Source organism: Schistocerca americana, chromosome 1, assembly GCF_021461395.2.
Source record: "Schistocerca americana isolate TAMUIC-IGC-003095 chromosome 1, iqSchAmer2.1, whole genome shotgun sequence".
NCBI lineage: Eukaryota > Metazoa > Arthropoda > Insecta > Orthoptera > Acrididae > Schistocerca > Schistocerca americana.
Window position 1 is genome coordinate 567,020,305 of NC_060119.1, and position 23,600 is coordinate 567,043,904.

General features: G+C 41.0%; 1 protein-coding gene across 1 annotated transcript in view; it reads right to left on the minus strand.

Annotated features, from left to right (window-relative positions):
• LOC124577761 (sodium channel protein Nach-like) overlaps positions 1-23,600 on the minus strand; it is a 193,071-nt gene that overhangs the window by 32,537 nt on the left and 136,934 nt on the right. The window contains exon 11 of the mRNA XM_047131226.1: positions 22,230-22,334. Within this exon, the coding sequence (XP_046987182.1) occupies positions 22,230-22,334 (105 nt within the window). The remainder of the gene's footprint in view (positions 1-22,229; positions 22,335-23,600) is intronic.

The following is a 23,600-nucleotide window of genomic DNA, read 5'->3' on the forward strand; positions in this document are numbered from 1 at the left end:
CCATCACTTGTAGCCACTGGTACTTAACTACTTGTGACAGTGACAGTGTCCCCCCTTAAGTTATTTGCTATTAGCCCACACAGTTTTCCCTTCCCTTTGCTGTTGAGGTGAAGGCCATGCCTAGTATAGTCCCATGTGCTTATAGAGTCAACAGGAACCACACTGATATGAAACCCCATACCTGATACAAGCAGCCATTCCACCTCTAAATTAACTCTTCTAGCAGAAGAGTTTAAATGAGGCTTGCCATGGCACCTTAGAACAGACACATTCTCAACACCAATATGTCTCGTTGCTGAAGCTGTCTTTACCAGGTCACTCTCAATTGAATAATTTGGATTCCTGTCTATGCTGTTGCCCACCCCACCCATTATTACCACTGTGACTTCCTTTGTGAAGTGTTTGGAGAGTGAACCTACATTCTCTATCACCTATCCCAGGCTTGTAATAGGTTTAAAAAACTCGTGATTTCCAGTGATTTCGCAAAACTTCTCATTTAGTCAGCTGTAGCGTTATGAGATTGATTGCAATACTACAACATTTACCATCTTCTCTTTAGAAAGCATAAAATCAGATGCTTGATTATGGAGTGTGGGCTTCATTCGTTTATGAGTTGTTCTTCCTTCCATAATGAGGAGCATACTGCTGTATGGTGGATCAAACAGAAGTCGAAGAAAAGTCACTCCTGTGCACCATGCTGAATTCTTTTACTGTCTTCCTCGAAGTACTGTTGCCAAGTTGCCTATGAGATGTATCCAACTGTACTCCAGTTAACGAAGGAAAATTACAGAAAAAATTCACACAGTTACAGATTTTTCTACAGTGGTAGGGTGGAATATGTATAAGGGATGTTTTTTTTTTTTTCCTTAAAAAAAAAAAAAAGGAAAAAAAATGCGCCAGAGGCATAATTACAGAAACCAGTACCTGTATGTTAGAAGTATTGAACCTCGCTGTTGAGACACATTATCCCACTGCGACACAAGGCAGTGAATGGCTATCTCATAAAACTCCCATGGCTGCGATGTTAACCAGTTCTGCATGTACAGCTGGATGTTGTCATCCGAGGTGAATTGTTTGTCCCTATGCTGAAGTTCTTCTTTGACCAAGATGACCCCCTTTTGATTCACTTCCTGCAGCACAGGACAACAGTGAATGCCCAGTGTTACTTGAAAACCTTGACCACCCTTCGCCAAGCGATCAAATCAAAACTACCAGGCAATCTCACCTGTGGGATCATTCTGCTCCATGACAATGCAAAATCTCACATGGCCAACACAGTTGCGACACTCCTGCAGAAATTCAAATGGGAGGTTCTTGGCCACCTTCCATACAGTCCGGACCTCTCTTCCTGTGATTACATCATTTTTGATCCCCTTAAAAAAGCTCTAAGGAGCAAACAATTCACCTTGGATGACAACGTCCAGCTGTACATGTGGAACTGGTTAACATTGCAGCCCCGGGAATTTTATGAGACAGCCATTCACTGCCTTGTGTCACAGTGGGACAAGTGTCTTAACAGACAGGGTCAATACAGGTATCTTTTTTTTCCTTTCTTTTTGTTTTTTTTTTTAAAAAAAGGGCCCTTTATATATAGTGGAGCTATTTTCAGTTTATTAAGTGAGTATTTATTGCAATTGTTAAGTGGCCTTTTATGTAAAACATGTTCCTGTAAACAATGGCTGGAAAGTGTTTAATTTGTAGGTGTAGTATCAGTGACCTGTGTAGTGTTCATGGGAAATGGATTGGATTGGATTGGTAAATGTGGCACGTTGGTGCTGCTTATCATTGGCAGCATACAGTGAAGCTGTGTAACTGTGCTGTGGTCACATGGTGGTGAATTAATGAATGATTAGAAAGTTACTGCATTTCTCTCACCATTAATAGTGCTACTGATAGACTAAACAAATCATTTCCATTCAGAAACTGCTGCCACTTGCAGAGTGGGTGACACTGAGTGGAATCACTTACCGCACATCCACAGTATATCTTGCAGGGTGGGTGCCAAAATGTCTGATGGAAAAGGACTGATTATGTTCAGATCTAGAACTTCAATCTGCTGCAATGCATTACTTGACTTGTGTTTAAATATCTCAAGTTCCATAACACGTAGGTGACCTACTTCTGTTGGAGAAGGAGCCAAATTAAGCTTCTGGGCCTCTTCAGACATTGGGAGAGCTGAGGCTGGGTTGAAACATATCATATCCCTGATGCTGTGAAAAGCATTCCAGCCAGTGATGGTGGAGACAATGAAATCGACATTGTCGACTACGTATCGACAGCATGTTATTTTTGTGACAGGCTCTTCAGTGATGAAGTCAATGGAGAGCTTCATCTGCTGAATGTTTTTTCGTAAAAGGTAACTTAACAACTGCAAATAATTATTCATTTAATAAACTTAAAACAACTTCAATATATAAACATGAGCTCAATGAAATTATTTTGTCTGCTTGCATAAGAGAGTTGGACAAGAAATGTATGGGAGGTGCAAACTGTCTGTAAACTTAAAAGCAAGTGGGACTCTTGGTGAAGTAGGTTGCCTTTCCCAGAAGAATGCTAAAGCTGCTTTACAGGATAACTAACGTGAGAACCAATTTGCCCTTCATCAGTGTAGAACAGTGTCCAGAGATCTTCATAGATTCTATCCATATGCTTTTCTCACATTTGTATTGTTAACAGCTCATATCTGTATTCAATGTAGTGTTAACACACTTTGTGGAAAATAACCATCTGCACCCCTGGGATGTCTATGCACTGTGACACGAGTGGTTCACAAAGTCAGCTGCAGATGGATCCGTATGATGTTATAGCCTTTACTTGCTTTTTGTGACGTAATGTGATACAGAGAAAGGGGAATTGCCTACTTGCTCTTTATTTCATGGACCTATGAAGGAGGGAAGTGATGGCTACAATCTAGTGATCCATCTTTGCTCATGATTCTGCCCTGGAACACAATTCATTCCTAATGCCGTTCTGCTGCACTTACATGTGGTGCAAATATTTAATATTTGTTCTTAACTCACTTCATTTAACAGGGAACATCAATTTTATGTCATTCAGAACACTATTTTAATAATCTACGATTTTTTCAAAAAGTGCTAGTCTTGGACAAAAAATTGTAGGTTTTTTTTTTTTTTTTTTTTTTTTTTTTTTTTCCTCTTGTGGGAAGTTTAATGTAGTTTAATACTGTATTGGGAAAAATTTTCATTAGAGCTGCAGCTTCTGAGATATTCAAGAAAATCCTAAAAAAAGTGACCTTTAAATTCCCCCTCCCCACCATCACCACCACCACCACCACCACCACCACCACCACCACCACCACCACCACTACCACCACCACCAAGCTTACATCCACCCAGTCAGAATTTTACCAGTGCACAAAAAATTACTAATACACAATTCCCTCCCTCCCCCCCCCCCCCCCCCCCTCCCAGTTGACATGCTTTCGTCTTCATTGACTGGGCTCTGGGCTATTGTAGCAGAATTAAATTCCTCATGACAGTCTTCAACACTAGCTAAACACAGCACTTCCTGGAGCAGTGTTTGGTCTCACAGAAATCCACATGGGTTCCTTTTGCCCTGTGTTATGTCTTTCACAGCAATTTTGTCATCTTCATCATGAGAAGACATCCAACAGTACAGTATGTTGTGTGTTTGTTGCCAGTAGAGATCTGCTGGAACATAAGCACTGGAACCCACCATGGTATAGACTGTGAGGAGAGGGGGATAGCAATGTCACACCATTGCAGTCAGTGGGCACAGATTTTTGCCTGAGTATGGTACGGTTCAGACAATGTGTAGAGATTTTTCCATGTGTGAGTGAAGGTTCTGACATGATTATGGGGCTTAATTTCTTGCATTAACATTGCCCCAAAATTGACCTTCTGGCAACACATTGTGGAGCCTGATAGAAACATGTTTCCACTAGGTGAAACTGTTGCCAGTGTAGCAATGTCATTTGATGAATCTGTCAAATATGATGAACCATTTAAACCATTAACAGTCACACTAAGACTCAATTCTCACAACTGTGTATCTGAGGGTACCAGAAAATTACTATCGGTTAATGTTAAGCCTGATTTACCAGTCTGGGTGTTGTATGTGGTAGAACCATTGGGAGTAAATGAAGTACTATATCAGGCAGATTGCTTAGTGAAAAGAAGTGATGTATGCATACAAGATGCAAATGTTGAAAAGGTGGTACCTGTGTTTGTGGATAATTACAGTGCTGAGGACTGGAGGTTAACAAAGGGGTTGTTGATCACTAACATGGAAATTATGGCAGTGGAAGACAATGGGTGCCAGCCGTGGACAGTCACCAAATGCTACTGAAACTGCATTATGAGGGAAAGTGAAGCATCTAAATGAGAGTGATCAACAACAAATGGAAGCATAACTGCTTAAATTTAGGGATTTGTTTTTGTGAAACTGCCATTGTTACAGTGAATACTGTTTGGAAAAAATCACCACTTTTACGCAAACTATATAGGATACTGATGTACTTGCAGCTGATTCTGGAGGAATTAATTGATCAGCAGCTGAAGAATGTGATTCTCGAGAAAAGTAATAGCCCATGGGGGACCAGAACTGTTGTCCTGCCCAAAATATCAGTGGATGGGTCATGAAAATATAGGTTTCATGGCAATTTTTGACGCTTGACTCTCAAGACACCTACCCTTTGTTAAACATTATGGAAACCATAGATTATTGAGGCTAGTGCCAGTATTTCTTGACAATGGACTTAAGGAGAAGCCACCATCAGCTAGTAGTCACTCCAGAGGACCAGCCAAAAACAGCATTTGTAACAATCTAAAACAAAGTTATCAAATTTAAATGGCTACTTACAAGATTTTTGCACCAAAGTTATTTTCATATAAAATCAACAAATAGAAAGTTCTAGAAAAATGCTGTTTAATGTTGTGACTAATTATTGAAGCTGTAAACAGTTCAGCAGATAATGATTTTTAATATGGTTTATAAGATAATTGGAAATATCAAATATTTCTGAGTTGGCTTCCACCTCCGCCAACTAATATGTTTCAAAATTTTACCAAAATGAAGTCTTTAAGTGTCCCTTATTAATACTAGGAGTGGTGCAATGTGGGCTGGTGGAATTTTACAAAATGTAAATTGCATGTAGTGATTTACTAACCACTCTAAGCTGTATGATTGATTAAAAAATCTTGGATTTCTTGTCTGAATGATTGCAGATTTTGGTCATACAATAAGCAAATGTGAACACTGCAGATTAGTAATAAAATCTTGCCAATGGCTAATCAGTGGCACATCAAAGTGTTGAATCTTACACATGAGGAAAGCTAAGAAATAGAACTTGTAATATAATAAAGATTGAGATAAACCTCTGATCTGGTGGGTTAATACAGATACAACACATTGTTTACTCAGTCAGTTTGCATATTAGAAATCAGTAATAACTACAGCACTCAATGCTTACATTCTGATGGCTGTAAGAGGAAAGACAAATGCGAACAGCCAGGCTCCTCCTAGCACTCTCAAACACAACTGAAGGTCATACCTTCCTTTAGTTGTACAGATAGTGCAAATATAAACATCAACTCTTTGGTGAAAAATCTTTACACAAAATTTTACATAAATATAATTTTTTAGAAAGTGTTATTACAATGTCCCCTGTATGACTACAATGCAGTTTGTTGCTTCATTGTGAGTAGTCATGCATCTGGAAACATTCATTTCTTTCACTTGTCTGACAAGAACAATTCCAGTTAGTGTACAGTTTGTCCATTACGAAGTCCTTGGCACAGGCTTGTCTTTTTGCAATATTAAAATGGAAGATGAGCAACACAATATTCTGAGCGCGAGCACTGATTCCAGAAATTTGTCGGTTTGTGTACATGGTGCAACGCTGGCTGCAAGTCCATCAGAGGATGGACATCAGAAAATGGACATCAGAAGTGGATTTCTTCATCAGACACAGGATTGCAGTGTAGAAGTAGGTTACATGATGTCACCCAGGCAGTGTTAAGCCAGCTGATCTGATCTGCTTAGTGTGCTGGCAGTCCAAAGACACTGTGTTGTCTTATTGGTTTGCATCCCAATGTCTGCTCATATATATGTGCACTTTGACCCATGAAACATTTGTATCGATCATGTATAGATAATTACATATACCATAGATAAAAATTTGGATAGGTCTCTTAAAAATAGCTAATGACAGAAGGTCAGGATGAGCAATTACTCACTTTTCACATGAGGTTTTCGTCAACTGGAACGACTTGGACATTGCTTATAGCACAACAATAATGTAAATTCAAACAAAGTTGAATGATCATTTTTGTTTGGGTAGTATATTGCTTATTTATGAAGGTCAAAAGTTGATAAATTCACATGTGTATCAACATGTCCATAATTTTATTTACTTGTATGCATATTAGTGAGTACATTTTAATGTTCAGAAGTGTACACCACGCAGATGCCCAGCAACTATTATGCTCTGAAGAGCCAAAGAAACTGGTATAGCTGCCTAATATTTCATAGGACCCCTTCGAGCATGCAGAAGTGCCACAACTTGACATGGCATGAACTCAACTAATGTCTGAAGTAGTGCTGTAGGGAATTAACATAATGAATCCTGCAGGACTGTCCATAAACCCATAAGACTATGAGGGTGGAGATCTCTTCTGAATAGCATGTTGCAAGGCATCACAGATATGTTCAATGATGGTCATGTCTGGGGAGTTTGGTGGCCAGCAGAAGTGTTTAAACTCAGAAAAGTGTTTCTGGAACCACTCTATAATAATTATGAATGTGTGGGCTGTCACACTGTCCTGCTGGAATTACCCAAGCCCGCTGGAATGCACAATGGACATGAATGGATGCAGGTGATCAGACAGGATGCTTGTGTACATGCCACCTGTCAGAGTCATATCTAAACATATCAGGAAGCCCACATCACTCCAACTGCACATGCTCCACACCATTACAGAGTTTTAACCAGCTTGAACAGTCACCTGCTGCCATGCAGGATCCATGGATTCATGAGGTTGTCTCCATACCCGTACACCTCTATCCATTCAATACAATTTGAAATGAGGCTTATCCAACCAGCCCACATGCTTCCAGTCATCAACAGTTGAATGTCGGTGTTGACAGGCCAAGGCGAGGTGTGAAGCTTTGTGTCATGCAGTCATAAAGGATACACGATTGGGCCTTTGGCTTCAAAAGCCCATATCAATGATGTTTCATTGAATGGTCCACACCCTGACACTTGTTGTTGGCCCAAAATTGAAATCTGCAGCAATTTGCTGAAGAGTTGCATTACTGTCACACTGAATGACTCTCTTGAAGTCATCATAGGTCCTGTACTTGCAGGATCTTTTTCCAGCTGCAGTGATGTCTGAGATTTGATGTTTTACCAGATTCGTGATATTCATGGTACACTCATGAATTGGTGGTATGGGAAAATCCTCACTTCATTGCTACCTCAGAGATTCTGTGTCCCATCGCTCGCAACCTGACTGTAACATCATTTTCAAACTCACTTAAATCTTAATAAACTCCCATTGTAGCATCAGTAACCAATCTAAAACTGTGCCAGACACTTGTTGTCTTACATAGGCATTGCCAATTGCAGCATAATATTCTGCCTGTTTGCATATCTCTGTAATTGAATATGCTTGCCTATACCAGTTTCTTTGGTGTTTCAGTGTATTTTACTGCTGGTTCGCCCTTGGCCTACTTCAGACATGACCATTGGACCCAGCTCAATGTGTTTATGTGATGTAAAGATTTTTCAGCCAAGACTGGCATTAGAGACACATTTTGAGTTCCTATGCACTTGAATCCACTGACATCCCCTTCAGAAGCACACCCTCTTAGAGCAGATGGCTTCAGTTTTTTCAAAAGGTAACTGCATAGCTTTGTGTCTGGCAGAAATGCTGTTTACATGTCCTAATGTGCATTTAGCATCCAACCAGTGATCAGGGTAACACACAGTGCAGTAATTCTCTTGTTTTGTTATAATAAAAGCCTAGGTGCCTGTGTACTTAATTTCTTATTTACTATGGGCATTTATATTTATTGATTTTCTTTCCAAATTGTTTTATCTATTAAATTTCTTTCTGTTTACCAGTTTCACTTGACTTACTTTCAGCCTTTTAAAATATGATTTAGAATCTGTGTGTAGAATTCATATATTAGGAAATTAATATTTCAATTACTTGCATGCATGTAAAAGTTAAGTCAGAGAAAAATCACAACACATGCTACCTAAAGTTCGTGAGCACAAATAAAGTACCAACATTTAGAAATGATTCAATTACAGAACAAGCAAATACTCATCAAAGGGAGCAGGTTTTCCATCAGTGGTACATTACCATTCATGTTGCTTAACAGTATAATGTGTCACTGTACTGCTGATGTTCACTTTGTGAATAGATTAATACATTGTGTATATGTGTAAGATCATGTCATGTTTAGAGAGTGCATGGCACACAGTGTAGTGTATCTGCATAAATGTCTTCATTTATTGACAAGAAAACATTACCTGGTATTTTAACTATTCACTCAATCTTATCAGTTCATGATTACCTTTTACTCTCTTCACAAAATTTACTCTCTTCACAAAATAAATATTGTAGTATGCTAAGCATATGAAGTATTCAGCAATATGCAAGTCCAAGGTACCCCATTGTGTACAGAGAAAACAACCTTATTATACCTGTGCAGGTGTACATCTTAGCATTTAAGTAACATAGAGAAAACCATGAAAAAAAGTGAGTTGGTGTTGCTGCATATCCTCTTTAGATTGATCATGCATACTGTTATCACTTCTGCACCACTCGTTAGCAGCAGACACAGTAGCTGTGCCAAAGACTGAGATGGCGTGGAGTTTTACAATTATGTATTGAACTTTCTTTACAATTTCTCCCTTGTCGTCGCTGCCCAGCCCTGCAGATCCCTCCGCCTGGCTGCTGATGTGTAGATTCTCCAACAATGCACGCAACATGCACTGCTGATCACACTCAGGAGCCTCAGGCCACCAGTACTCCGCTGAAGCAAGGATGACCGGTGATTGAGATGAACTCGTCACTGCTCGGCTCCCCAGTATGGGCACGCCCACGGAGCCATGTCACTGTGAGGTCAGTTGCCAATGCCTGCTGCACCGGCAGCTGGGAAGCCATCAGTCGTGATGTCTGCAAGGTCCCGTCATGGACGGACCATGCGACATGGGGCTGGGTTGCCGTGAAGTCCGGGCATCAGTCCCCGGCAGCGTCTGTGACCAAGACTGCCCTGTGGCTGGTCCTGCTGGAAGTTCTCGCTGTAGTTAGTCAGCCATGGTGCCGACCGAACTCGGGCCAACCTCCAGAGCTGAAGTTGACATCTGGTGTCGAACGGATGACTCCTGTGAGATGGAACAGACTTCCGGAATCGCCACCTATGAAGACTGAACATTCGGACAGGGACCACATCCGTCCTCAGATCCGAACTGCTTCCTAATGGCTTCTGTCTGTTGCTGCCTGCGCTCCACTGTTTATATCCAGCAGGAAGATGTTTTTTACCCTCGGTGGTAGCTTTTTGTTATTACTCCCACAGTATATTGGAGCATAACTTAGCGTGCTGGCCTCACTTCCACTTACTCAGCACTCTCCAGGCTTCGCTCGGTGCTCGGTTTGTGTGCGTCGTTGCATCAGTCTGTTGGTGGACTGCTGCTGTCAGCAAGGCTATCTGTGCCTGCCTACTTCGCAACGCCTCGGTCGCCAGCGTGCCTCTGTTTTGCCATTCTCCACTGCGTGAACCAATGCTTACAACATTTGGCTGCAACACTGCCTCCTCCTAAAAATTAAATTCGTCCCCGAACTTACCCTATACGTTAACTCTAAGTTCTATCCTATCTTCTACTTCTTTCCTATATACATCCAGGTTGCCCTGACTCATCCCCTACTGGTAATCCATTCTACAGGAATCTCATGGAGCGGTCTTGCATTAACATGCTGAATCCTCCGTTTTAATAAGAATATACCACACCGATAAATACAATCAACACGGTAATAGTACTGGTTGAAATACCAATGGTCACTATGCTATGTTCCTGCCTGGTATCGTACTCCTCCACATGCCTTAATAATTGCTGCATTGAAATTTGACCTTTCTCCAAACCTACTAGTTTATCTATCGTTTGCAATAGTGTAGCATCCAAGGTGTTGTTAATATACCTCAAATTTTCTCCTGGAGTGATGCTGAATGACGCATCTGGCCAGTACAATGTCAGACGAGTATCTGTAACCTTGGTGATTCCCATAACTATCGCTGGTAAGCTGAAATGATCCCCTACTATTTCACAATTTGTCCCATTGATTAGCAAACCACTGTCCCATAATTCCATTTCTGTGGTTGCTGTCCAATTCCCATTGTCATAACACTTGGCTGATATCCTCTCCGTAGTGAATACTGAATACAACCAATACCTCCCAACTTGCTGAAAATGTAGCGTAGGCTTCACTATTATTCTCCAACACTCCGAAGCTTCTGCTTCTGCCCTAAATCACTGGATCTCACAAAACCCCTTGCACGTGAAAACTACCCGTGATGGACAAATGGAAACTGACTCCGTTAGACATCTACTCAACTCTAAACTCGAAATAGTAGCATGAGTATCCCCCTCCTTAGAAATTAATAAAACCTCCTGTATCCTGAACTGTATGCCATTCCCCATGTGCTCCCATCTGACCGGATAAGGATGCACTGTGCAACAGTGATACTGTATCCCCACACTAGTTACTGGAAATCTAATCTATATTTAGTCTTAACTAGATCCGTTGTTGCCTTAATCCTAGACATATGATAAAAAAGTGACACACTCACTTCAATTATCAGCACTATGTGCTCTACCCCCTCTGGAAACTCTCCCTCTGCCTGCTTCATACTCCGTCTGAATTTTTCTGGTGACATCAACATCACACTCACCTGCCCATGCAATGCGTGATGTACTGCCTCTTGCAGTTCATCCATCCTCACTCGTGCATCACCAATGCTGTTAACCAGTTCCCACAGCAATTTAGCCATTTCCAGCTTCCTTTCCACTACATCCAATCGTGTTTGTACCTGTTCCAGATCCGTATTCAATAATTTCTGTGTTTGTTCTAAATATGCCTGTAACCCTGTAGCCATCTCTCACACCACACATGTCACTTTCAACAACTCTGTACCTAATCCCTGTATCTCTGTTGTGTGTATATCCACTAACTTCCCTATGCTTTCCTCCCTGTCGCGAATAACTGTTAAAGAATTGTTCAAACCCTCAATATCGCCTCTACCCGCTGTTCCAAAAATTGTTTTCAGCAACTTCCCACCTGCATTCAACCAACCCCTCTTTACTCTCTTTCTCCTCCCTGGAATCATGCTCACGACTTGATGCAATTGTTCCCTTATTTCCTTACATGACCTATCAAAAGCCTTGTACTCTTCTTGCACGTCCCGTAATATTCCATTCTTAGATGCAACTGTTTCCACACTCAATACCACCTCCTGTAGCTGCCGCATCTTGTTCCTTACCTGCAGGATGCTGAGTGCCAGCCAAAGCATCCACTCGTGACTTGTGAGGACCACATCCAGTTGTTTCCCAAACAACACCCCACTTCACAACAGCGTATCCTGTACCTGGCCAGCTTGTGTCAGCTGCCAGAGGGCTACACCCCATCCTATATCACTTGTACCCCATCCTGCATCACCTACAGAATGGAGAGAGAAGGAAAAACTCCTGTCACTACCCCTTAATACCAATAAAATAACCCTAGTCTGTGCACAAAAATAATACACACATGATAATTACTGCTAACTACACATCCCTCGAATGCAACTTATACTTAATACCTGGTTAACTATCTGCTTCTGGCGCTTCTTTTCGCTTTCTGCCAGAAGGAGAAGTACATGTACACGGATCTACTACCCCCTGGAATGGCTTAACTCTACTAACATGAACCACCATTGTCTTGATAGGCAATTGTAATTTTACATTGACAGGTGATGTCATTTCCACCACCTGGAATGGTTCCTGGAACTTGTTTGTGAACTTCTTGGTTCTCCCTTTTGGAACATACGGATTAGCTAGTGGCACCCATTGGCCTACTCTGTACTGTGGCAACTTCCTCGTTCTACCTACCATCCTTTCTTGTCATTCCAATGCTTTCATGTTAGCTCGTCTAACTATCTGCCATACTTCCTTAATGGTTTTCGCAAATTGCCTTACATACTCGCCCTTCGCTCCAAGCCTTGGACGAAGCATGTCAAAAGGTGATGGCATCTTCTGCCCATACACCACTTCATACAGCGACAATCCTGTCAACATATGTACCTTACTATTATATGCACTGGTTGTGAATTGCAAATACACGTCCCAGTCAGTGTGTTGACTATTTACATAGCGACTCACCATCTTAGTGATCGTGCGATGCACTCTCTCCATTTATCCATTTGCTTGTGGATGGAATGGACTAGTCCATAGTTTCTTTACCTTCAGTAACTTACACAGTTGCTTCATCAGATCAGACGTGAAATTAGTACCTTGATCCAAGATTAAGGACTGAGGTATCTCATACCTGAATAACCAATTATTAACTAAAGCTTGTGCCACCGTAGTTACTTTGTGATCTGGTAATGCAACCATGACTAAATACCTAGAAAAGTGGTCAATCACACATACTTATTCCCTGCTGCACTCCTATTAAATTGGCCTAATACATCAATTCCGATTTGTTGGAAAGGTCTGTCTGCCTCTGGTAATCTATGAAGCTGAATCTTTTGATGGCTCAAGACCGCACGCTGTGCGCATGGCACGCAGTTCCTGATGTACTCATCCACATCTTGACGTCTTATCTCCACCAAAACTTCTCCACTATCCGCCTATCCATATCTCTTCTCCCACCATGTCCTGAAAGAAAATGGTCATGCGCCTATTGCAAAACTTCAGATCTTAACGCTGCTGGTAAGACGACGCGTGGACCCATTCCATCGACCTGCAAAGTAACCCATCCTGTACTAGGAACTGCGGTTGCTTTCTGAACTATTGGCAATCACTATCCATGGCCTGTGCCCTTTACCACTCATCTTCAGTCACCCCTGTTACTTGCAATACTGCCACTTTCCTGCTCAATGCGCCAGCATTGGCATGTTTCACACCTGGCTTGTGTATCACCTCATAATCGAACTCACTGAGTTTCAGCGCCCATCTCACTAACCTACTCACTGGGTCTTTCAGACCTAATAACCATTTCAGAGCTGAATGATCCGACACAACCTTAAACCTTCTACCCTACAGATAACATAGAAAGTACAAAATCCCATATATTACCGCAAACGTCCGCCCCGGTAGCTGAATGGTCAGCGTGACAGACTGTCAATCCTAAGGGCCCGGGTTCGATTCCCGGCTGGGTCGGAAATTTTCTCCGCTCAGGGACTGGGTGTTGTGTTGTCCTAATCATCATCATTTCATCCCCATCGACACGCAGGTCGCCGAAGTGGCGTCAAATCGAAAGACCTGCACCAGGCGAACGGTCTACCCGACGGGAGGCCCTAGCCACACGACATTTCCATTTTTACCGCAAACAATTCCTTCTCCATCATGGAGTAATTTTGTTCCGCCTTGTTAAGTTGACAAGACGCGAACACAATCGGATGTTCTTTGCCATCAATTTCTCGCCCAAGTACAACCCCAAGAGCACGATTAGACACATCACATTGGTGTATAAACTCCTTCGAAAAGTCTGGAAACTTGAAAACTGGATCTGATGTCAGTATCCGTTCCAACTCTTGAAATGCTTTCTCGCACTCTGACATCTACTGGAAGGTAACACCTTTTCTTAGCAACTTAGTAAGTGTCCTCGGTATTCCTGCGAACCCCTGTATGAATTTTTGATAATAGCTCGCAAGACCAATATATAATTGCAGTTGTTTAACCATTTGCGGAACCGGAAAATCTCATACTGCAGAAGTGAGACGAGGATCTGTCCATACCCCTTCCTGACTGATAACATGCCTGAGTTAAGTTACTTGAGCTTGTGCAAAATGGCATTTGTCCAAACTTAATGTTAGTCGTGCTGCCCCTAATCTTTTAAACACCTCCTCTAACTGTTCCACATGCTGCTCTATATCTCTTGAAAAAACTATAATGTCATCCAGATAAACCATGCACTTTTTCGGTTCCAACCTGCAAAGGACTCCATCCAGCAAACTCCGAAATGTTGGTGGAATGTTTTTTAGTCCAAACAGCATTCTCCTATACTACAAGTGACCACAATGCGTCGTAAATACTGTTTTTGGCTTGTCCTCCGGACATACTTCAATCTGGTGATATCCGGTTCACAAATCCATAGTGGAGAAAAATTTACACTGCCCTAGGTTGTCTAACGTTTCTGTGATATTTGGAATTGGATATACATCTGCCACTGTCCATTCATTCAAATGTCAGTAATCACAACAAAAGTGAAATTTTTTTGTCCCGTCCGTGTCTTCTTCGGAACTAGGACCACGCTACTAGACCAAGGACTATTACTGTGCTGGATTATCACATCTTCCAGTTGTTGCTCTATTAATTGCTCTACTACTGGTTGTAATTGTTTCAGTAGACTGTATGGCTTACGATACACTGGAGCATGATTCCCTGTTGGAATTCGATGCTGTGTTATCGGTGTAGCAGGTAATGTAACCTGTGCTTCAAACAATGCTTTATATGTTAGTAATAATGCTTCCATACCCTAATGATCATTTACTCTCAAATGATTTACCTTGTCACAAAGTGCAGACATGCTGACAATTTGCTTTACATCATAGTCTAGCCTTGAACTATCGATGTCCTCTTCGTCCATTAACTCTACTGTGGCTATTACTAATCCCTTCAGCAGATCAACATCATCCCGCCCAAAGTTATCTAAACTCACCGGAACCGTAAACTGCCCATTTATGTCCATTACCCATGATACACACCTACGAATGAAGCAATGCTTTTCATTCAAAACTTCATTACTCGGTAGTGGCTCTACCAAGAATAACCCCTGCTGTGGAATATCGACATCCACCGGTACCCAGATCAACTTCCCTGTACCTGTTCATACTTTGTCACATGAAATCACCTTTAATGCACTTGTACGCAGTTTAGTTGGTATCACCTTAGCTATCAGTGCACCTTGTGATTCTGAAACATTTGCAACGGCTGTACCCATTGAGAACAAGTTCCCATCGAGTTCCAGCGTATGTTGCGAATGGCCAATTTTGGCATGATGTTCAATCAGAAATTCCAACCCAAGTATCGCTGAAAATCCCTGTCCCACAGTTGACAACACCTCCATTTGCTCCCAGAACCACACATTCCATATCTTAAACTTGAGCTGTGCTGTCCCTAGTGCATCTAATTTTTTATCACCTACTGCGCGCAATCTGTATCTCGGAGCTTCCAATCCTTTCTTGTCCACAAGGTCCACACTGACAACTGATACATGCGCTCCAGTATCCACTAAAATTCTTCACCACTTTTATCCAAACCATCAAACTACAATCCGCCTCTTCGTGCACTTTCTGAGTACCTCTTTTTACTGGGAATGCCTCCCGACGGCAGGAACACTCCCTTTTTTGTTTAACAGTTTTTTTCCTGCTGCATCATTAACCCATTTCTTGGCTTTACACTGCCATGCCTTAAGCCCTATTTTCTGACAAATGAAACGCTACCGTTCCTGACATTGTCCCTTAAAATCACCTTGCTTCCTACAATGGTAACACTCTTTGGAAGACGAAAAATTTTTCTTGTCATTGCGACTTCTAGTGGCGCTATCCACTTCCTGCAAATGTGTAGCTACGCGCAATGCTGCTGCTAAGTCACTTGGATTTTCCATCCATATCCGACATGAAAAATCTGGCGAGACCCCCGCAAAATTGCATCTAAATCTCTACTCTCTGCTTCTTTCAATAGAACTTCTTTTGCACTCGCATCTTGCGTTAACTCATACATGTGCAAATTCGTTCTCCTAATACTGTCTGAAAATTCTTCTACCATTTCACCCATTTTTTCCATCATCCTCCCCAATTTTTCTCTAAAAAATCTGGTACTGTTTTGTTTCCTAAACCTTTGCAATAAAACCTCACCCAACTCTGTGAACATAGTAGCATCCTTTAACCATTTGTCGTATGCCACATAAGTCTTTGCATCACCTACTAACCATAACCTCACCATTTGCAAACACATTTCCTCTGACCAGCCACACAGTCTAGCCGTACTACACATCCTCTGATGTTTTACCCGAGAAGGAAGGTATCAAATTAGCCACTGAACAATCTGCCACACCGGAAAAGACAGTACTGTTGCATTCGACACTATTGCTTCCCGAGCCTGAGTGAGTATTTTGCAGCAATTGTTGCTCGATCCTCTGCATGTGCTGCTTTTGCAACTTATTTTCTTCAATCAGTTTCTTAACTTGCTCTGTCAATGCGGCTGTGGTGTCACTTGTCCTGGTTGCACGTGTCTCTGGCTTTTCCATGTGGTATACCTCACCTCACAAAAATAAAATTGTATTACTAAGAAGCAAGTAAATTCCTAGCACGTCTAATGGCAAGCCATCTAGACTTACCACATTGCCCCATTACATGACCATAGAAGCCACACACATCACAAGTGCTTGGTACAAATTTATCACAAGGAGTGACGTGACCTTTTAATCCACACACTACACATTTAGATGGTGCTAAGTTAACGTGACTATCATTCCCACAGAACTGCGATAAGTCTACAGGGCTGCTAGGCCTTTCAAATGACACTCTCACGTCCCTTAACATTACCCTTGACATGTCTAGCTACACAGAAAACATAGAGAGAAGGCAGTTGCTGGACTCACCCTATTGGGTGTTTCTCGGTTGCTCCACACAGTGCTAGTCAAAGTAATGGTGTGGGTGCACATGACACCACTTGTTATGACTTCCGCACCACTTGTTAGGAGCAGACACAGTGGCTGTGCCAAAGACTGAGATGGCGTGGAGTTTTATAATTATTTATTGAACTTCCTTTACAATTTCCCCCTTGTCATCAATGCCCAGCCCTGCGGAACCCTCCGCCTAGCTGCTGCTGTGTAGATTCTCTGACAATGCATGCAATGCGTGCCACTGATCACACTCGGGAGCCTCAGGCCACCAGTGTTCTGCTGAAGCCAGGATGCCCTGTGGTTGAGATGAACTCGTCGCCGCTCGGCGCCCCAGTATGGGCACACCCATGGAGTCGCGTCGCAGTGAGGTCAGCTGCCGACGCCTGCTGCACCGGCAGCTGGGAAGTCATTAGTCGCAATGTCCGTGAGGTCCCATCATGAACGGACCACGTGCCGTGGGGCCGGGTTGCCGTGAAATCCAGAAGTCAGTCCCCAGTGGCGCCTGTGACCAAGACCGCTCTGTGGCCGGTTCTGCTGGAAGTTCTCGCTGTAGTTAGTCAGCCATGGTGCCGACCGAACTCGGGCCAACCTACAGAACTGAAGCTGATATCTGGCAGTGAACAGATTACTCCTGCAAGCTGGAACAGACTTCTGGAATCATCACCTATGAAGATTGAACATTCGGACATGGACCTTGTCCGTCCTCAGATCCGAACTGCTTCCTAATGGCTTCTGTCTGTTGCTGCCTGTGCTCCACTATTTATATCCAGCAGGAGGACATTTTTCACCCTCGGTGGTAACTTTTTGTTATTACTCCCACCGCAGTATATTGCAGCATAACTTAGCATGCTGGCCTCATTTCCCCTTACTCAGCACTCTCCAGGCTTCGCTCAGCACTCGGTCTGTGTGCATCCTTGCATCAGTCTGTTGGTAGACTGCTGCTGTCAGCAAGGCTATCTGTGCCTGCCTACTTCACAATGCCTCGGTCACCGGCGTGCCTCTGTTTTGCCATTCTCCACTGCGTGAAGCAATGCTTACTACATGTGGCCGCAACAATACATATGCAGATGTGTAGATACAACTCCAGTTAGTGCAGATCTTGTATCAGTGATACGTACATGTGTTACAGATTTAATGTTCATTCCAAAATGAAGTCAGGATGTGTGATGTTTTGTGTACTTCAGTTCATCTGGACATCAGTATGACCAATATTCCTTCCCTACACAGTGTTTATTTACAGTTTTGTGTACATTGAAACTTCTTCAAATATTTGTGTGGGTACAATCCTTGAATCATATTGGTTCTAGGATTTGTTAACAAATAACAACCTGGATGCGGAATGTGTGTGACGACTTATGGTCCTCCACAAAGTAATGCCCACTTGCTGTTTTTTTGTTTGAGCTGTGAAGATCTGCAGTGAATTCTGAGCAAAACATAATTTCATTCTTTCTAATTTTGGATGTTTCTAAGACGTTTGTCATACCGTGATTTTCTAAGATGCAGTTGATGAGTGAGTGCAGTTAACACAGATATTTCCATTTTTTGTAGTATTCAGCTTGTCTTGGAAATTTTGGAAGAGGGTTTACCCACTCACTGCTCTCTTTGACATTCAGAATCAAGTCTGCAGGTGTGTACTATCTGTCATAAATAGGAAGATAGTTTACTGTCTGCTCAAATAAATTAAGACACTGCACCCAATGTGTGTGTGTGTGTGTGTGTGTGTGTGTGTGTGTGTGTGTATGTAATGTAAACCATAACATAGTGCAAACATATTTCAGATGTCTGTGAGGTGTGTAATTGCAGTGGGACGTGTGTACTAGCCCGGGATTCATTGAGTGGGATGTGTTAAACCCCTTAAAAACCACATCCAGGCTGGCTGGTGCACTGGCCCTCATCATTAATCCACTGGACAGATTCGATTTGGGGATGACACACCTACCTGAGTCCAGGAAGCACTACATTAGAGCTCTCAGCTAACCTGGCAGGTCTTATAAATTCAATTTACATACTTAACAATTAAAACTTTTACATACATCTTCTCAAATTACATAGACATTTACATGAAATAAAAGTGAATAATTTCAAACAAAGACAGGAAAGAATCTATTTCTATTAGGACCATAAATTACATGTTTTATCATTGCAACAATATATTTCATTAATTTGCATATATCATTTTACTTACTTAAAGGACAATCATCCTATCATTTTCAGGTGAACAGAGGGATTAGTTTTATTGAATGGAATGCCTAGATTCAATTAATTAAAATTTGTATGAGTAAAATTTTACATTTCTATATAGTCGTAATAAAAAGTCCATTAATTAACACCAATTAGAACATGAGTATGCTTAATTCTGACTGAAAAATTATCATGTCATACTTCTATTACTTATACAATTTGTTCTTTAGTTTGAAAACATAAAAATAGCTATCTTTCAACGACTAGAAATATTGGAACTGTAATCATTAATTACTCCATAATTACAATAGCAATTTTATTCCTACCATGTGCCTGAAGTTTGTATAATGTACGAATTGTGATTAACCTAAAATGTTTTCTTCATTCTGCATATTGATGAGCCCCAAAGTAAACAATGTCAAAACAATAATGTAAATTAGTGCAAATTATTAATTTGTTGCAATAGAAAATCTTCAGTGAATTCGAATCCAGATAACCATAAAAGACAACATCAAAGCTGGATACTGATATTATTCATATGCCCTCTTCGGGAGAGTGGGGATAAGACTGGTAAAAGGATGTAGGATCCCAAAGGGTTGTGGTATTATGACTTTTGCAGATAACACAAATATGAACATTGGCTCTTTGGTCACAAATCTTTACACAAAAAAAAGTTTTGAAAGGGATAGTGTATTATTGCTTATCATTTCGTTTTATACAGGATGACAATTATTGTAGTATGTGAAATGAAATGGTCATAACTTCTGAATGGTTTGCATTATGACATTCAAACTGCATGGCTGGTCATGGGGCATGGTGGGAAGTAGTAAGCTCTGTATGGTTTGATTTAGCGATGAAGCCCACTTTCGTTTGGATGGGTTCATCAATAAGCAACACTGGACTGAGAATCCATATTTCGCAATTGAGAAGTCTCTTCACCCTCAATGGGTGACTATTTGGTATGCAATGTCTGGTCATGCAATAATGTCCAGTCACAGAATAACTGGTGTGATATTCCTTGATGGCATGGTGACTACCGAATGGTACGTAAAGGTTTTGGAAGATAATTTCATCCCCATTATCCAAAGTGACCTTGATTTCGACAAGATGTGGTTCATGCGAGGCAGAGCTCAACCCCATCAAAGCAAGAGAGAGTTTGATGCCTTGGAGGAGCACTTTGGGGACTGCTTTATGGCTATGGGGTACCGAGAGGCCATTGACGTGGGCCTCGATTGGCCATTCAGGGGGTTATATCACCGCTGATGTTTTGACACTTCAGTGGGTCACACAGGAGTTCACTATTCATCAGTGCCATGTCATTGCCAAAAACGGCAGGCATATAGAACATGTCATAATCTAAATCCAAATATCTGTAGTGGTGTTTACATGTTGAATAAAGCATGTGCTCACCATAGTTTGTAACTAATTTACATTTTTATCACCACGTATACAGGGTGTATGATAATTAATGGTGTAAATGCATGCAGTTGAAGGAACACAATACTAGAAGCAAAAAAGTCTCAGTAAACATAGGGTTGAAAATGTTCATCTACGACGATATCTTGTCATCGATACTGAGAAGCAAATCTCTTCTACTGCAACCTCTTTGCTTTTCATATTTTGGGAGATGGTAATGTGGACCAAAACAATAAAAAAATCTCCAGTAAACATGTGCTGGAAATGCATACCTTAGGAGCTATGAGCATGTCCTCATCTTCGCTACTTGGAAATGCAACTCTTCTAATGAACGATTGCTCATAACTTTTAAGGTATGCATTTTAGAGCAAATGTTTGCTGGAGATATTTTCTTGTTTTTGTTTATACTACTACTTTCCCAAATGTGGAAAGCAAAGAGCTTGCAATAGAAGAGATTTGCTTCACAGTATCAGAGATGAAAAATTGCTCATAGCTCTTCAGGTACGCATTTTCAACTCTATGTTTACTGAGACTTTTTTGCTTCTAGTATTGTGTACTTTCAACTGTGTGCATTTATGCCATTAATTATGATTCATCCTGTATATTGTAAATCTACCAGAGGTATTGATGGATGATGCCATATTACTGATGTGGCTCATTAAACCTATATCAGGCAGGTTTCTGTGAGCAGTGAGCAGACAACATTTTTGAGTGGCAGATAATATGGGCCTTTCAGGGCCAAGCGGTTGCAGGCTCACACCAATTCTGTCCAAATGTGTTCCTCTCCACAGCCCACGGAAATATTATGACTCTGCACTACACCAATTATTATTTGGACTGTTCATGTTATTATTGGGCCTGTTTCAGATCTGACTACAATGATGTCCTATCTTAAGATCACATCCTTGCCAGCAAGCATTTTGCAATGCTGTAATTCATGTAGTGCTAATTTTGATTGTTTTCATTGTAGTCCTAGAAAACTCAAAAATGCAGATACTCTTATGAATTATGCCTAATTTTTGCATTTCAGTTTATTCAGTGAAGTGTTAATAAATGATTGTTGTGATATAAATTGGGGACTACAAAAATATGGACAGGTTTGAATGTGAATTTCAGTGATATGAAGATTAGTGTCAAGGAAAGTCATTCATTATGAATATTTTCTCTACTTTTAAATGTGTTTATTGCAAATGTTGGACTTTGGGCTCCTGAATGTAAATACTGTTCAGACATTCCATCTTCTTGTGATTTTCCATATACTTAGTCTCTCACTGTTACATTAGGAGCACACAGGCAAGTGTCAGACTCTTCATGATGAGATTTCTTTTTTACCTATTTATTCTCTTATACTACTACAGCTGCAGCTTTACTTTCAGTGTACATGGAAATGATACACTGTTTTAAAAGTGCCATATAGTCGGTATGACAGTAACAGCTTTATGACATATTTATAATGGAAATGTTCAGTTCCGCATGCCTACTTTGACATCTGACAGACAGAGTCATAGTATGTAATTGTTTAGCATTACATTTACAAATAAAAAGTATTTAATATCATGTGCAAAACTTTCAAAGCATTTTTCCATTCTGTTAACAATTGAGAATGCTGTCTTCAGAATAAGAGCTAAAGCTTACATTAATCTTAAGGCAACCAGTTGTGAACAAGAACTTTCGGCTTCTTTTTAACAAAATTATCCGGAGACTGTCTGATATAAAAGGGATAAATCTTTTCTTGAATAGTGTTTGCACTTTTGCCTTTCAGCAGCTTGCATGCTGGCCTCAGAGTGAAAAAGTAAAGCAACTCCAATAGGCTGAGGAGGCTACAGCCCAGGCATAGACCCACAATTCCTCCAAATGCAGCTGGAACATGGAGAATAAATAAAATCAGATGTGTTTCTGTTGCATGTAAAAATAAAAATAATAAAAAATTAAAAATAATAATAAATGAAAAAGAAGCTGACTCCTTTTTCAATTAACCAGTTTACTTAGTCAGAGAAGACTCTTTGGCAACTTTCATAAGACAACTTTTCTATGTAACTGACTGATACAAAGACTTGAAGTTTTATGTTTTTTATTTCCACACACACACACACACACACACACACACACACACACACACAAAAAGGAAAGTTAAATGACAAAGTAGCAGAATTATAAACATGTATGTTAAATGGGGCAAATCCATACAAATAAAAGGTTAAACACACTCATGCCCATGTAAGGGAGCATTTTCTTGTGAAAAATATTATATGTGCTGACATTTGATGAAAATGTGGAAATATGTGACGTACAAATCACAGTAGTAAGAAGTGAAATAGCAGTCCCGCAATGGCCAATGTGTGTACATATGTAGGATATATGTTGACTACATCTCGTAAGCATCCTACAGATTGCATTCAAATAGTAGTGAAGCATAATTGGCACAGCAAACATATTTCCATAATATTATTTATTGTTGGATCATTGATTGGTGATAGACAGGGCACACTGTGTGTTAGGGAGCATCTTACTGTTGTGGATAAAATTTCATGAGAAGGAAACTTCCTGTGGCATTATCATCATGCCAGTGTTCTAATTTGGGACAATATCATTTTAGGAACATGTATCTGTCTGTAAGTGTTTCATGGGAAACTACAATGGCTAGGGTGTAAAGAGCTGACACTCAACTGAGTGGAAGTATTTTTCATGTCACATATAAATCTCAGTACATACGGTGGATGGTGAAGCCCAATCTCACAGGACTGAGCTAACGAATAAGTACCTTTAACATGAGGACACCAAGGCTCTAGGATAACCATCTCACACAATTGACTAAACTATACAGGATAATATAGGACTGTGGGCCACAGTATGGCACCATGTACCACTGATGACCTTCATTGGACACTTGTTTAGCAATGGAAGGGAGCTGTGCTATTTTGCTATTCAGACACATCACACCACATATTGACACCCTGTATGTCACTGGAAATGGAACATCTCACACAACAAGAGGCACCATTAACCCATGCACAGTTTTCTGATCTACTTCATATCCACATCATCATGCCATGTGTCACAGTGTTATCGGGGCACCCTCAGATGCACACATCATTTCCACGTCTCATGGTCTGTGGATCTAAGAGA